This window comes from Bos javanicus, chromosome 4 (genome assembly GCF_032452875.1).
Source record: "Bos javanicus breed banteng chromosome 4, ARS-OSU_banteng_1.0, whole genome shotgun sequence".
In the NCBI taxonomy this organism is placed as follows: domain Eukaryota; kingdom Metazoa; phylum Chordata; class Mammalia; order Artiodactyla; family Bovidae; genus Bos; species Bos javanicus.
The window spans coordinates 23,555,740-23,573,046 of record NC_083871.1 but is presented as its reverse complement, the minus strand read 5'-3'; the positions used below and the strand labels follow the sequence as shown (position 1 = coordinate 23,573,046).

The 17,307-nt window shown below is 38.2% G+C and overlaps 1 protein-coding gene across 7 annotated transcripts in view; it reads left to right on the top strand.

Annotated features, from left to right (window-relative positions):
• Nucleotides 1-17,307, top strand: part of DGKB (diacylglycerol kinase beta) — an 869,212-nt gene that overhangs the window by 263,292 nt on the left and 588,613 nt on the right. For all 7 annotated transcript variants that reach the window (XM_061413599.1, XM_061413603.1, XM_061413600.1 and 4 more), the window contains 3 exons: nt 8,354-8,471; nt 11,547-11,635; nt 11,718-11,834. In XM_061413599.1, the coding sequence (XP_061269583.1) occupies nt 8,354-8,471; nt 11,547-11,635; nt 11,718-11,834 (324 nt within the window). The remainder of the gene's footprint in view (nt 1-8,353; nt 8,472-11,546; nt 11,636-11,717; nt 11,835-17,307) is intronic.

The following is a 17,307-nucleotide window of genomic DNA, read 5'->3' as shown; positions in this document are numbered from 1 at the left end:
ATAATATTTTTCTTTGGAAGACATTGCTTACAAATTTTTTACAGCTTTACTAATAAGTACAGATCTTTGTGAAATTATGAACATTGCCTGGATAAATATAGTCCACAAATCTGTATGCATGTTAATTAAAAATATTTTAAACCAATATGGTATACCCCAGATACTAGAGGGCTTCCCTGGTGGCTTAGAGGGTAAAGAGTCTGCTGCAATGAGGGAGACCCAGGTTCCACACCTGGGTCGGGAAGATCCCCTGGAGAAGGCAATGGCAACCCACTCCAGTACTCTTGCCCGGAAAATCCCATGGACTAAGGAGCCTGGTAGGCTACAGTCCACGGGGTCGCAGAGTCGGACATGACTGAGCGACTTCTCTTTCCTTTCCTTCCAGTTTCTAGCAGCAACTTCTTTAATTCAGCGGAATGAAAGTTCTTTGCCATTAATTTCCATCATGCTAATATTACATAATTTACTTTATATTGATATTCTTAGATTTATAGTGTATGTGTTTCGTTAAAAGATTTTTTTTGGGGGGATGCTTGTTCAGTTCAGTTCAGTTCAGTCACTCAGTCGTGTCCGACTCTGTGACCCCATGAACTGCACCACGCCAGGCCTCCCTGTCCATCACCAACTCCCGGAGTTCGCTCAGACTCACGTCCATCGAGTCAGTGATGCCATCCAGCCATCTCATCCTCTGTCGTCGTCCCCTTCTCCTCCTGCCCCCAATCCCTCCCAGCATCAGAGTCTTTTCCAATGCTGCTGCTGCTGCTGCTAAGTCGCTTCAGTCGTGTCCGACTCTGTGAGACCCCATAGACGGCAGCCCACCAGGCTCCCCCGTCCCTGGAATTCTCCAGGTAAGAACACTGGAGTGGGCTGCCATTTCCTTCTCCAATGCATGAAAGTGAAAAGTGAAAGTGAAGTCGCTCAGTCGTGTCCGACTCTTCGCGACCCCATGAATTGCAGCCTAACAGGCTCCTCCGTCCATGGGATTTTCCAAGCAAGTGCTTAATGGGAGAAATTCAGGGTTCAAAGAAACCTGAGCTGCGTTCCCAGTGATGGCCACTAGATGGCAGGGCTACATTGTTTAACATTTGTAGATGGCCTATGAGATTGGATGTTTTCCCTTTGAAGAACAATTCTTAGAGTGTTTTCTTCACTTCTTAAAAAAAAAAAAAAGCTGATAATGTTTTTAATATTGTCTTTTGTAAAATAGATAAGCCATTAATTATATTCACAAATCAGAGCCTCTATTTGTTAAAAAGAGCTTTTTAATTCCCAGACATGGTTAGTGTTTTACAAACCAGGAATGACAACTGAGTGATGAGGGCCTTTTCTTTTTAGTAATTGAGATTTATTTCCTTTTCTGTAGGCAATTAATATGCTATATTATTACCTGTAGAGAATTTAATTCATGGAGCCATTTCCCCCATACCCTACCCCCTACTTTTACTTTTCAGATTAGAAATCTAGAAGTTTTAGGTTGAATTCAGCCACTTAATATGAGGCCTGTCTTATTGTTGTTATATACTCTTGTCTATTGTCTATTATGAGCTCAGGGAGTAGATGCTAATTGACAGTGCCTGTTAAATACCACGGTGTATTTGAAAATGACCATGGTGTATGTCCCCAATTACACAGATAGAAAATTGTCCTGGGAGAGCAGTCCTCACTTGTAATGTTACGCAGAGCAGCTGTGATTTTACTGGAGTTCAGTTTTCTCCACCAACAGGATCTTTAAAACTACACTGTTTTACATTGTACCTATTTTGGTGCCAAAAGCAGAATCGTAGTTTATCAAAACCTTGTTCTTTATTAAATGCTAGAGGGTAAGAGTCATTTTCTTTCCCTTAGAAGGAGTCCTTCAAACTTCATGAGACCCAGTATAAAATGATAGTCTGTCATTTTGGGGGGGGCATTTGATTACAATAAAAAATTTATGTATGACACTGAGTCATTCTTCCTTCAGCATTCATCTCAATTAAGAATATGTTTTTTTTTTAATCTTACTTTGAATGGATAAAATTTATTAAAATAACTGTGTCTAGCAATAAACTCCAAATGATGACAAACTTTGCCTATTAAAGGACAGATAGCAAATAGTTTAAAGTTTGTGGGTCATAAAGTCTCTGTTGCAACTGCCAGACTGTGCCCCTGAGGTGCAAAAGCAACCACAGACAGCACCTAATTGAGAGAGCAGGGCTGTGTTCTAATAAAACTTTATTTACAAAAATAGCTTGTTGGCTATGTTTGACCCAAGGGCCATAGTTTGCTGACCCCTGATTTATTCTATTGTTATTATGCCATATCACAAATTACATATTATATATTCTGTCATAAAATACAATGAGTTTTAACTGGTTTTAAATCATTTTGGAAAGAAAAGTCTGATTTTAAAAAAAATAGATCAATTAGATCATTCCAGTAAGGACCAATGAAGAGATGATAGAATGGCAGTTAACATTATCAAATTGGCCTTCACCCTGACTTGGTTTGGAGAAGAAAATAGCAACCCATCTCCAGTATTCTTGCCTGGGAGATCCTGTGGACAGAGGAGCCTGGTGGGCTACAGTTCATGGGGTCACAAAGAGTTGGACATGACTTGGCGATTAAACAACAACAATAACCAGCTTGGTTATGAACTGACCAGGTGATTTTGTTGCTAGACAGTCATCTTCTCTGGATGTGTTCAAAGAAGTTAGTCAGGAATATCCCTTTCCTTTTCTAATATTCTTTCAGTTCAAACGTTTGTTGTACTAGATGAACAAGATAATTAATGATGCTGTGAGCGTGTCCTAAGTTGCTCAGTCATGTCTGACTCTCTGCAAACCTTTGTACTGTAGCCCGCCAGGCTCCTCTGTCCATGGGATTCTCCAGGCAAGAATACTGGAGTGGGTTGCAGTTTCCTCCTCTAGAGGATCTTCCCAACCCAGGGATTGATTCCACGTCTCTTATGTCTCCTGCATTGGCAGGCAGGTTCTTTACCACTCGTGCCACCTGGGAAGCCCCAATTAATGATGCTCCAATTCCTGAAATCTTTGATCTGGGATCATTGTTAGATTTTTCAAAGAAAGTTTCTAAATTCACACTATCATAAAAACTGGAATACAGATTTAAATAGAAGCCTGGCTTAAAATAAGGATACCTTAAATTCTTAGTCTTGGATTGTTGGTGCCAAATCTGGCCTGTGTGATTTTTGAATGGTTATTTATTTTGACTTCTTTATTTTTGTTCAGAGACCTGGTTTTTAAACCCTATAGGCAGTTTACAGTGTAAACTTTGCCATTGTTTTTAATGTTTTGGTATATGTATTTTTGTGCCTGATTCAATAAAGTAAAAGTATTGTTTGGTTTGATTTCTGATGAATATTGTCCCCTGGTGAATATGAATGGAGAGCAGAAGATGATGTATTCTAAGCTGTATTTGGAAAAGTAATGTTTCACACTCTATTTTTTTAATTTGGTTGCAATGTTGCTCTGCTGTTTATACATTGCTCAATCAGGAAAGGAGTTATGAAGCTGGATAAATGCAACCATTCTTGAGATTCCACATCAGGTCATTCAAGGAAAATAACCATGTGATGTTACAGTCTGTTGAATTGGCATTTGAACCATAAGATTATCAGGGTCTGAGCCTGATTTCAGAACGTGCGATCTGGAGAAGGATAGTTGGTTGTAGCTCTGCTCAGAATTTTAAAACTTCTCTCTACATTTTCTTTTTGTCTAAAAGGGCAGTTTCTTTTGTATTGTTATATTTTTTTGAGACCTTGAACAGAAAAGTAAGATAATTTAATGGTGCTTATTGTTGATTGAGTTGGAATCCATTTGCAACCTTAGCTCCCTATGTGTTGTAATTGAAGGCAGTTGAAATGAGCTTAGCAGGGGAATGGGAGCATTCTGGCTTTGACATCAGTGAAATTTCTCCATGACATTTTTAGAAAAGGTGTGTGTGTGTGTGTGTGTGTGTGTTAGTTGCTTAGTTGTGTCCAACTCTTTGCAACCCCATAGACTGTAGCCCACCAGGCCCCTCCACCCATGGGATTCTCCAGGCAAGAACACTGGAGTGGGTTGCCGTTTCCTTCTCCATCTTTAGAACATAATGATATTTATAACATTCCTAGTTCACTTGAGCACTGTGTACAATCCTGGAGGTATTTAAGGGGAAAAAGCTAAAACTTTACAAATCACTAGATAAAGAAATAGTTTTCAATATTTTCCAAAGAGCATTCTTCTCTTTGAAACTTCCTTTTGACTTAAAAGGTCAAAAGGAATTAAAAGGTGAGGAAGACCCTGATGATGCTCTGAATTTTCCTGGATTTCATTAAACATTTCTCTGACGTCAGCACAGAACTGAACTACTTCATTATAAAATACAGTGTTTACTAAATATCAGGAATACATTTTTATTAAGAGTAATGTCTAATGATGGAAAAAAATAGAACACAATTTTTATGAAATAAGCCATTTTAAATCTACAAACATCCTTCTCAAATCTTTTAGCTGAAATGCTGGGATGTTACACAACTCAACCCAATGATGGTAATAATATTTGCTGTTTATGTAACACCAATCTTCTGAGGAGCTAAATTGACTTCACAGGTATTGTATAATGAAACCTCACAGCACGGTCTGGGTGAGGAAAGTGGTTACTGTCATTTTATTAGAGAGGAAAATAAAGGTGAAATGGCTTATCCACATTTTCATCAGAGGCCAGGAATCAAGCCTTCCAGATTGGCTCTTCATTGCTTTTTTAGAAAAATGAATTCCTTTCTATGACAATAAATATTTATTTGCAATAGAAGTACTAATAGGCATATGCTGTCCCCGCTGATGGAATATAGTAAGGGGCCCATCCTCCCCCGCCCCCACCAAGCTTACCATCTAAATAAGACAAACAAGACAAGACATGAAAATACAGAGCGTTGGAGTGTAATTTGCACTGCTGAGAAGTAGTTGGCTCCTGGTTTCAATTTCTTCTCTTGAAGTCACATACATATTTCATCCTTTGCATAGTTTGGCAATGTATCCGGCTAAGAGCTATAAAGCTATTTAATTTGTTTTTGGTAAAGCGTTTTATGTCTGGATAATGGATTTGTACATCAGTGACAGCCTGTAACATGGCTAAGTGTTCTGATTGACAGAACACCCACGTTCAGACTTGTTTATTTTTTGATAAGGAAAATGCCAGCTAACTTAGTCCATATGTGTTCTTCCACGGGAGGAGGCTTATTCACATGGAATGGACACTCATTTAAAAATAAAATGACAGGGATTATGAGAACAGTCATACATATGAGAACTAAATTTTCCTTTCTCTTTTTCACTTAAAAATGTTTTTTAAGCATTGATCCTATCAACATTTAATGCTAAATTTATCAATATATATTTTTAAAAAATTATCTCTTAATCTTTTAGTATCAGGCTACCTTATTCTTATTTGAAAGAATAGAAAAATTTTAAATATAGACAGTTTATTATAAACTATAGCAGAATTAAGCAAATATATAAAGCTTTCCCACCTGGCCTTCCCAGGTGACTCTGTAAAGAATCCTCCTGTCAATGAAGAAGATGCAAGAGTAACAGGTTTGATCCCCAGGTTGGGAAGATCCCCTGGAGAAGGAAATGGCAACCCACTCCAGTATTCTTACTGGGGAAATGCCAAGGAGAGGAGCCTGGCAGGCTACATGGGGGTCACAAGGAATCCGACACGACTAAGTACATGCTTGCGTAAAGCATTCCATTCATATAACGAAGATACTAGAAATCTTATGACTCAAGCAAACCAGAATTGGATTCAGAAATTACTATAAAAGCTATTTCTTAAGTTTTGGGGAAAACAATGAAACCCCATTGTCTTGAGATGTCCTCTCCATGACACTTTCTGCAGAAGTGCTTTTGTGGAGAGCTTGTGAGTCTTTTGTTGGGAAAATGAAGCTGAGTATTATCAACAACTGTGAAGGTTCTAAGAGTTACCTACTTGTATGTGAACAAATGAACTTGCCACAGTTCTGTGGGTGCTGGCAGAGGACGTGAGTGTCTGGGTCAGAAACCAAGATTGCTGTCTCACTGCAAAGAAGCAGTAAGAGTCTCAGAGCTGATCTAGCTCTCCAGGCCTGCAAAGTCTCTTGGGGTGATGCAGAGGCCCAAGTAACAACATCAAAGCCGAGAACTCTCTGGCTTGGGGTAACTAAAGTGAAATGAAAAGTGTTAGTCACTCAGTCATGTTTGACTCGGCAACCCCATGGACTGTAGCCCACCAGATTCCTCTGACCATGGGATTCTCCAGGCAAGAATACTGGAGTGAGTAGCCATTTAATTTCTCCAAGGGATCTTCTTCACCCATGCATCAAACCCAGGTCTCCCATGTTGCAGGCAGATTCTTTTCGGTCTCAGCCACCGGGGAAGCTATTATCATATGCAGTAAACAAGCTTGCTTAACCTTTGTCTATAAAAGAGAAATTATTTTCATTATATCAGACTGTAAGTAAACCTGCCCTCTGCTCTGGAGGGAGATATGTCTCTACAATGCAAGGCTGTACATTGTTGAAAGAGGACAGTTCTTCTGCTTACAAAATGTGCAGATGATCAAGAGACCCATGGAGAACTATCTCCCAGGAAGCATTTCCATTAATGCTTCATATTATGATGCAAATTTGACATTTCTGGTTCTAATGTAAGAATTAGTTACTATGAATTTAATTGAGTGCTTCAAATCTGGTGGTTTATGTCTTGACTAGGAATAGGAAAAAGTGGTCAGGAAGCATTACTATTAATATTGTATTATTTAGAGAAACAAGATGATCAGGACATGTTTATATTATTTCACTCCCACAGAATTTGTATTAGTGACTCAGTGCATAATAGGTGCTCAAAAAATTATTAGGTCTGTGTGTTCCAAGAAATATGGCAACTTGACTGACCTGAAGAATCGAGACCTGCAGTGGTTTCTATAGAATCCCAATAAATGATGTCTAAAATTAATCTGAGTTGGATACAATTTGGTGAATGATGTACAAGGAGTACATGTTAATACAGAAAATGATGGTGAAAAAAGTGATAAATGTATAGTAACTTCGTTTAGTATCTTGACCTCCTTGTAAGGAATTCAAGAGATTTGTAAGCATCCTATTATTTTGTTTTACTTCAGTTTTGGACGATGCAGATGTAATTAGGTATCTGATAGAGGATAGCTATTGTAATATTATATAGAATTTTAGAAGAATAAATGATAATTACAGTTTTGCCAAGATTTTGGATTAATTAAACTCAGGATTTTATTGTGGTAAAAAATGATAGAGATTGTTATGAATAAAGACAATAACAGTGTTAATATTTTGCCATTTTTTCCATGAAATTAAATTCATTCATATTTTTTTATTTTCTTATAATCATTCATGTTTTGCAAAAGAGAAGTAAAGAAAAATTAATTAGAGCCTTACAAATACTTATTTTTTAAAATTTAACTATTGGAGGCATACAAAAATATATAAATGTAAATTATAACATGTAAGGAATCCCCCAACTGAAGCCTTAGAATACCATCAGTAACTTACTTTTAAGTCTTATGTTTTCATCCCATCCTACCCCTCTACTTCCTTATAAGAAAGACCTAATCACCATCATGAAATTTGTATATTCCTACTATTAAGCAAGGCTTTGGAGCTACCCTGGTAGCTCAATTCAGTAGATGCCAGTCCAGGTTCGATGCATGATACTGGATGCTTGGGGCTAGTGCACTGGGACGACCCAGACGGATGGTATGGGGAGGGAGGAGGGAGGAGGGTTCAGGACGGGGAACACATGTATGCCTGTGGTGGATTCATTTTAATATTTGGCAAAACTAATACAATTATGTAAAGTTAAAAAAAAAAAAAAAAAAGAATCTGCCTGCAGTGCAGGAGACCCAGGTTTGATCCTTTGGTCTGGAAGATCAAATGTTAATATATTCTGTCTAGGCTTTCACCTCTCAGAATCTTCCACTCAAGAATATTTTGTCTTTCTTTATTCACGTATTTGTTTATGGAATTGTCCTAAAAATAAGATATCCAGGTGAGGCAGACACGCCTCTGTTCTCAGCAGTGCTCAGTTGGGCTGACCGTGATGCTGGTTCGGGACCTCCTGTTGAACTGTTGACATTAGGTGAGAATATGTGGGTTGCTGTAGCATCTGAGATTTGTTAGCAGGATCTCATTCCACTAGAGCACATGTGTTTTTCTAGACTCTGTGGCGATCCTGCAGAAAGTCAGGGATGAAATAACAGATTGTCTTCAAATGCTGCCGTCCAGCTCTGAATTTTATTGGCATTTTCTTATTCCACTGTTTATTTCATTAAGTGAAATCTGTTTCTCTTACGTCCCGTGCAGAATGTGAAGGATGACGGACAGCATGTGTGGCGACTCAAGCACTTTAACAAACCTGCCTACTGCAATCTTTGCCTGAACATGCTGATCGGAGTAGGGAAGCAGGGCCTCTGCTGCTCCTGTGAGTATGTTTCCTTTGCCTGGACATCATCACCTCCGGTGAGGAAAGGTTGATTTCATGGCACAGTCCTGTTTGCAGACAGAGTCAAGAAATTAACCTGACCCTTCCTGTACCTATGATTTATGTCTCCCTGTAATATGTTTCTGAAGGCTTAGGTCATTCTAGTTTTAACTTCCTTCAGTTTTGGAAAGCCCTCTCCTTGGGAAAGGAATAAGGACATTTTCCAACTCACAAGCCATTTTCTTTCCACTGTAATTTAGTTTATTCATGATTCTCATTGCTTCTGCGAGTATTAGGAAAATTTCCACTGGCCTATCATACTTTTATCTTACATTTACGCATATTTGTCCTTTTTTCCCCGTTAGTTGTTTTATTCACATTGTTTTCCTATAATGAGCTTATTCCTTTCAGTCTTTTAAAAATAATTACATGATCGTGTGTGTCTGATGTATAGAACAGTCTTTTGGACTCTGTGGGAGAGGGAGAGGGTGGGATGATTTGGGAGAATGGCATTGAAATATGTATAATATCATATATGAAACGAGTCGCCAGTCCAGGTTCGATGCACGATACTGGATGCTTGGGGCTGGTGCACTGGGACGACCCAGAGGGATGGTAGGGGGAGGGAGGAGGGAGGAGGGTTTGGGATGGGGAACACATGTATACCTGTGGCAGATTCATTTTGATATATGGCAAAACCAATACAATATTGTAAAGTTAAATAAAGTAAAATTTAAAAAAATAAATAAATAAAAATAATTACATGATCAGTTTGCACTCAGATTAAGAAATCACAAGGAATAAAAACTAACCTTGTACCTCAGACACATGAGTTTTAATTCTATCATGGAGAAGTTCTTCATATATGGTTAACAGGTATTAGAATGCAAAGTTTTGCCCGTTCATGAATTGCAGCCATTATTTTTATTTCAGCACACTTAACTTTGCAATATTTATTTTCTTCTACGAAATACTGCCCACTGGAATTTTCAGATAATGCTTGCATCAATTTATAAAAGGCACTTAAGAATTTTTAAACCAACAGCATGTACTCCTGAGGAACTTTTGCATTCTGTGATACTTCTGCTAAAACAGGGGGAATACTGAGTCCTCCTCACTAAGGGTGACTTTGTCTCAGTCCAGCACGTTGTCCAACCAAACCCTTGTCTGCAGTGTATGTTCACAAAACCTGTCAGGTTTATTGGACACATCCCATTTTTGTGCATTTATAATAAATCTAATTTCTTACCTGGCTTCCATATAATACATACTTTTCAGATATTAATTTTAGCTAATGGCTTCTTTGGTAGCATAATTGGGAGAAGACTTTCAGATGTTTTATTTGACATTAAAAACCATATTTTAGGATGCTTTTAAATGTTTACAGATTTTGATAAAGTAACATAAAATTATGTCATACCACTTCAGAGGGCTGTTTCTGGTGGCCACACTTAAGAGGCTGGTTACCCCATAACATTCTCCATGTACAAAGGAAGTAATTTATTTTCAAGGATTTATTATTTTTAAGGAAAATAATTTTTCATAGTATTTTCTATTGATGGGAGCTTATGAAACAAAATGGTAATTCTCAAATAATGTGGGCAGTGTCATGTAAGAGTGAGAATCTTACTCACAAATTCTAACTGGTAAGTGTAGCAAATGTAATATACAACATTATTACCATTAGGGAAGGGAAGAGAAACTATCTTTTCTTCCTCACTGTTGCCAAAGGGAGTCACAGATGTGGCTATTGGGGGAGAGTTTTACTATATAAGTATTATGTGAACTTACTATTTTTTTCATTCTAATTCCATGCAGTTGTTAATTTCTTTTTGTTTTGTTGAGAGAACTACCTGGTTGCTTTTTTACTTAATTTTTATTCCCTGTATTTATGCATTTGTTACTCTTAATTAGAAACAGTATTTTATTAAAGAATATCTTTATAAGACCCTGAGTTATACTCAAAATCAAGCCATGTAGTGATTTACAGATGCCAATAAACTGTATATGTTGGCTTTATGTCACATTTTACACACACACACCCATATATATATTTGTATTTGTGAATATATGCATATTTGTGTTTAGTCGCTCAGTCGTGTCTGACTCTTTGGAAATCCATGGACTATAGCCTGCCAGGCTCCTCTGTCCATGGGGATTCTTCAGCCAAGAGTATTGGAATGCGTTGTCCTGCCCTCCTCCAGGGAATCTTCCCAACCCAGGGATTGAACCCAGGTGTCCAGCATTGCAGATGGATTCTTTACCATCTGAGCCACCAAGGAAACCCATACATATTCACATATACATATTAATTTTGTGTATATATATACACAAAATATAAATATATATACACATGTATATCTTTGTATATGTGTATATATACACATTTGTACATATATATTAATTTTTGCATCTATATATCATAAAATACATACATACACATGCACACATGCATGCTCGCGCACACACACACACACACACACACACCATATGCTGTCTAGCAAAGGTTTTTCCTTTTGGAGACAGATTGCCATGATGGCTATGAAGGATGAAGTTTAACTGAAGGCCTGGCATGTATGAGGAAATCTATTCTCTGGAAATAGACTAACCAGCTATTTAAGATTTAGATAAATCAATAGACAAAACAGCAGAAACTCATGGGCTTTTACTCCCATGCCTGCCAGCTGCTCTCATGCCTATACTCTGTAAAATATAGATCTTTTCCTTCTAACAAATGACACCAAGCCATTTGGCATTCATCAATTTGTCTTTAATATTTTTGTCATCTGGGAATTATTGTGAAAAATTTGAGTGAGGCCTGATTTAATTAAGCATTTCCTGCTATGCCGTGATAGAAGAGTCTTGGTTTTTCACATGCGTAATATTTCCTGTACTAATTGGCCTTTTGTATTCCATGGTCAAAACAGTAGACTTGGACTTTTTCTTGATGCCGCTGATTGGATTGATTAGGGAGCAGCGGCTATGAAACAAGGTTCTGTTAATGTCACTCTTTCTCTGTAAAATTGCAGTCTGGGCCAGGATGAGCTCTGAATTTGTGTATGTGTTTTCTTACAGTTTGCAAGTACACAGTCCATGAGCGCTGCGTGGCTAGAGCGCCTCCTTCATGTATCAAGACTTACGTGAAGTCCAAGAAGAACACTGATGTGAGTGCATGGCCATGCTGGCTTTGGGAGTGTGTTGTTAATGGATGCTTCTTCTCACTGCAGTGCTCTCGTTCTGTTCTAGGTGATGCATCATTACTGGGTTGAAGGCAACTGCCCAACCAAGTGTGATAAGTGCCACAAAACGGTCAAATGTTACCAGGGCTTGACGGGACTGCATTGTGTTTGGTGTCAGATCACAGTGAGTAACATCGGAGAATGTATCTCTTCCACTCACTCTTGATGCACACGCCGTGTCCCATGCTCTCTGATGAGTCTTAGAAGGCCATCTTGACTTTAGACTAAGTCCAAGTTAGCATAGCATCATGGGAGCCACTCATCTCATGTGTGGTTCCCAAAGGGATAAAGGTCAGAGTCGAATTTGACCTCAGAGGGTCCAGAATTTTAGAGCTAACCTTAGAGATAGTACTGTCATGAGGCTTTCAAACTGTGCTCTGTGGAGTTCTAGAAAGGTAACAAGGCACCGTGGCTGTGAATGGGCAGTGAGCTTGGAATATTGACTGGGTAGAGCTCAGCTAGCTCTCTGCCCTGAAACTCTATTTTGGTAGAATTTATTATTCGACATATTCTGTATTTATTTTGAGTGTAGAATCTATTAGGCTTAAAAAGGATAGAACCATGAATAATGTGATTCAAAGACTTAATTTTATAGTGAAGATACTAAGACCAAGAAAATTTAAGCAAATCATTAATGACCACACAGCTAAGTAGAGATGCAGGCGTGTCCATATTTTAGTTCTTGATGATTCTAAGAACTCACTTAACCCTTATTTACAATGTGTTGTTGTCTTGCTCTTTCATTAAGTCATAGATTGAGGGATACAGGTGTGGATGTAAATGCTAACCATGAATGGCATTGACAATGAAGAAAGGTCACTTGGTCTTTCCTGGGAAATCTTTGCACTCTCCCTGGCTTGCATAATTGAAAAAGCTGCTTCAAATAACTTCTGGGATAAACATATTTATTAGGTGGTACCTCTAGTATTTCATGTTGTATTTCTGGAAACTAATTAGAATGCACATTTTTAAGAATAACCATTTTTTTACCATTTAGTACAAAAACATTTATGGGGCTGAAGTTTCCCCCCATTGACTTCGTTTTCTCTTTACACCTAGTGTATGGGTCATCTTATTTATAGGACAAATTGTTCTTGCACTGTGGGAATTAAACAGTAGAGAGCAGTGTATCACTTAAGCAAATAAGTTTCTGTGTAGTGCCCCTGAGCAGTCCTCCCCAACACACACACCATTTAAAATTTTTCGTAAGTACACATACACACACACATACACACGGGATAATGAGAAAAACAAACTGTGACTTGTATTTCAAAAGTACAATTAAGTACTTTTTTTTTTTTAATGAACACATTTTCTTCAATCATTTTCAGCTATTACTCAGTTAAATTATATTTACATTTGAAATTTCCTCAATTTTGAAAGACAGTTTTATTTTTTTGAAGTGATTGGGTATTATAATAAAACCTCTAACAATGATTTAAACTATACATGTGAATTACTTAAACACATTGATTTCTCAGTTTTAAGAAAACCATACCTATTTTATTTATTAAAAACCTTGTGCTCATTAAAATATTAGTTTTCTTTTCTAAGCGTCTATACAAAATTTAATTTTTGTTTCAGATCTTATATAACTCTATTCCTCTTATTTTCCCCACGGAGTACATTTTTGTTAGTTATATCTTTATTTTACTGCAAACTGAATTTGGAGAATATCAGAATTTGTTTCTTCCTTGTATTTCAAGTTATTTCCCATCATTAATACATTTCAAATGTGTTTTTTTTTTTTCCCATTTTCAATTTCTTTTTTTTTATTGAAGTATAGTTGCATTAAAATGCTGTGTTAGTAGTCTCTGCTGTACAGCAAAGTGAATCAGCTCTATGTATACATACAGTCCCTCTTTTTTGGATTTCTTTTTCATTTAGGTCACCACAGAGCACTGAGTAGAGTTCCCTGTTCTATGTAGTTGGTTATCATTAGTTGTCTATTTTATATATGGTAGTGCATATATCGGAGAAGGCAATGGCACCCCACTCCAGTACTCTTGCCTGGAAAATCCCATGGATGGAGGAGCCTGGTGGGCTGCAGTCCATGGGGTCGCTAAGAGTCAGACACAACTGAGCAACTTCACTTTCACTTTTCCATTTCATGCATTGGAGAAGGAAATGGCAACCCACTCCAGTGTTCTTGCCTGGAGAATCCCAGGGGTGGGGGAGCCTGGTGGGCTGCCATCTATGGGGTCGCACAGAGTCGGACACGACTGAAGCAACTTAGCAGCAGCAGCAGTGTATATATGTCAGTTCCTATCTCCCAATCCATTCCACCTACCCTTCCCTTCTTTTTTTTATTTTATTTTTTAACTTTACAATATTGTATTGGTTCTGCCATATATCAGCATGAATCTGCCACAGGTATACACGTGTTCCCCATCCCTCCCTTCTTGGTATCCATACATTTGTTCTCTATGTCTGTGTCTCTATTCCTTCTTTGCTCATAAGTCCATCTGTCCCACCGTGTATTTGTGTTAATATACAACGTTTGGTTTTCTCTTTCTGACTCATTTTAGTCTGTATGACAGTCTCTAGGTCCATCCACGTCTTGGCAAATGGCACAATTTCACTCCTTTTTATGGCTGAGTAGTATTCCATTGTCTACATGGCCCACATCTTCTTTACACATTCCCATGTTGATAGACACTTAGGTTGCTTCCGTGTCCTGGCTATTGCAAACAGTGCTGCAGTGAACATTGCAGGATTTTTTAAATTGTGTATTTAAAATGTGAACACTATAAAATTATGCACTGCCTCCTTTCCTGATATAAAAGCTTTTAGAGATTTTAAGTTTCTTTATTTGACTCCTCTTCTCTTTCCCGTATTTAATATCTTCTGCCTTTTTCATTCTATGGGAATGACTCTCCTCAGAGTTACCATTGCTAATAGTGTCTTAGTGATAATCAAAGCATCTTGAAATGTTTATCTTGTTTTATATTCCATTTTGCTTTTCTTGTTTTCTTTTGTTTCTTGGTTCTGACACTGAAAATTTACATTTCTAGCCCCATAAATCTCCAGTTATACACTTATTTTTGGTCTTGATCCTGATCCTAGTCTTATAAGAAATTAGGCCTTTCTTTTTATAGGAAAGAAGACACTGTGTCTGAATAAATTCTGCTTGTATAATCTGAGGATTTCAGGTGCAGTTCAGTTCAGACAACATGACCCTAACATCTTCCTCTTAAGGTCAATGTGAACCTGAAGATGACTCTTTTGTCACTACAACAAAGCACTTTATAAGCTATAAATGTCTTCAAATCCCACCTTCTACTCAGAGCATGAGCACGGAAGGGTTTAATGCAGAGTCAGAGAGAAATGGAGCTTCTCAGGGTGCTTCTTAGCTTACTAAACTTTCCCAAGACCTGAGGCTTCTGGCTAACTTCAGCTTTATTTGCTATAAACCATGATCTCCAGGGTTCTGTGAGTGTTTGGTTCATGAAACAAAACTCAAAATTAAAAAAAAAAGTTCTCATGTTTCCAGAAGAATACATATATATGTACACACACACACATACACACACATATATATAAGCTTCTTATACGTAGCTTCAGCTTCTGTACTCTTTTGGCATTTTAACGTTAAGCAATTTTATGAATATATTTATTAATTTATTGATTATCTGCCTAGGTTAAATAGAAGATATCTACCTCTGACCATTTCTATATTTAGTATGATCTATACTTCGTTCTTGAACTATTGTATGAAGAATTCAGTTTAAAGTTGATCTGGTCTTGACTGACACACTCCTGATAACCTTTATTTTTAAAAAATATTTATTTATGTATTTGGCTGCGCCGACTCTTAGTTGGGGCACATGGGTCCTTTAGTTGCAGCACGTGTGATCTACTTCTCTGACCAGGGGTTGAACCGGGGGCCTCCTGCCTTGGGAACATAGAGTCTTAGCCACTGGACCACCAGGGAAGTCCCCTGCTTGCCTTTAAACAAACTGAATGTACTTTCTTACGTCTTTATGCTTCCCAGAAAGTGCTATAAATATAGTAAAGAGCTAGCAGAAGCTGTGAAAGTGATGGGATATGCACCATCAGAGCTGAGTGTTAGGGAGGCCTGTCTGAATGGAGTCTGCATGGAATAGATTGTAGAGAGAAACAAAGAGAATGAAACCTGCTTTCATTTCAGTGGTTTTACAAATGCTATCACTTCCTTTAAACCTAGGGCTTTGGCAATTGCTTGTGTCTTAATTTAGTCATAAGTTAGACCAACCATATTCTATAAGTGTTTCTGTTCAACAACTAAGGCAGTAGTTGTATAATCTTGGACAAAGTATATACAAGCTTTGGCCAGTTTCTGAATTGTCAAAATGGATATAATGATACCTATCTTGTAAGACATTTTTTTATAAAAATTAAATGAATTAAAAAAAATCTGTATAAATATGTTTAATGCAGAATCTCATACATAATAATGCTTGCATGTGTGCTAAGTCGATTCAGTTGTGTCTGACTCTTTGCGATCCCGTGGACGGTAGCCCATCAGGATCCTCTGTCCATGGGATTCTTCATGCAACAGTACCACAGTGGGTTGCCATTTCCTTCCCCAGAGGATATTCCTGACCCAGGGATCAAACCTGAGTCTCTTAAGTCTCCTGCATTGGCAGGCATGTTCTTTACTTCTAACTCCACTTGGGAAGCCCATACTAGTGCTTCAAAGTGAAGTCACTCAGTTGTGTCTGACTCTTAGCGAACCCATGGCCTGTAGCCTACCAGGCTTCTTGGTCCATGGGATTCTCCAGGCAAGAATAGTGGAGTGGGTTACCATTTCCTTCTCCAGGAGATCTTCCCTACCCAGGGATTGAACCCGCGTCTCCAGTGTTGTAGGCAGACACTTTACCGCCTGAGCCACCAGGGAAGTGCCTAGTGCTTAGTGATCGACAATTACTTTCACAGTGAAGGCTAGGTAAAATGCCATGTGTGTGTGTGTGTGTGTGCATGCTCAGTTGTGTCTGACTCTTTGAGACCCCATGGACTGTAGCCTACCACACTCCTCTGTTGATGGAATTCTTCAGGCAAGAATACTAGAGTGGGTTGCCATGTCCTCTTCCAGGGGAATCTTCTCAATCCAGGGATTGAACCCACATGCCTTGCGTCTCTTGCATTGGGAGGCAGATTCTTTACCACTAGTACCACCTGGGAAGCCCAGGTAAATTGTCATGTGGAGGCACAAAGCCCAACCTCTGGCTCACAGAGGGTACTCCATGAATGTTACTCAAACCTTCTCTCTCCCTTCTGGAAGGAACTCTAATTTCCCAGTCTAAGAATAACACCTGCATGTTCTAAAAGCATTCAGAAACATGTGGTCCTGAATATCACTAAAGCCTAGACTAAGCTGATTTATTTATATTCACAAACTCTCTTCTATGAAACATAGTAACATCATGCTTGCAATGATTGGAAATAGAGCTGGAAGTCAATCTCTTATCCTTGTCTTTCACCTCTGTCTCATATATTCAACCTATCACTGAGCCTCTAAGTTTCCTCCTTAAAATATCTCTCTCAGATTTGGTTTTTGTCTTCACCATTCACAGCCCAAGTGCAAGCTCTTAGCACCTCTTAACTAGATTAGAGTC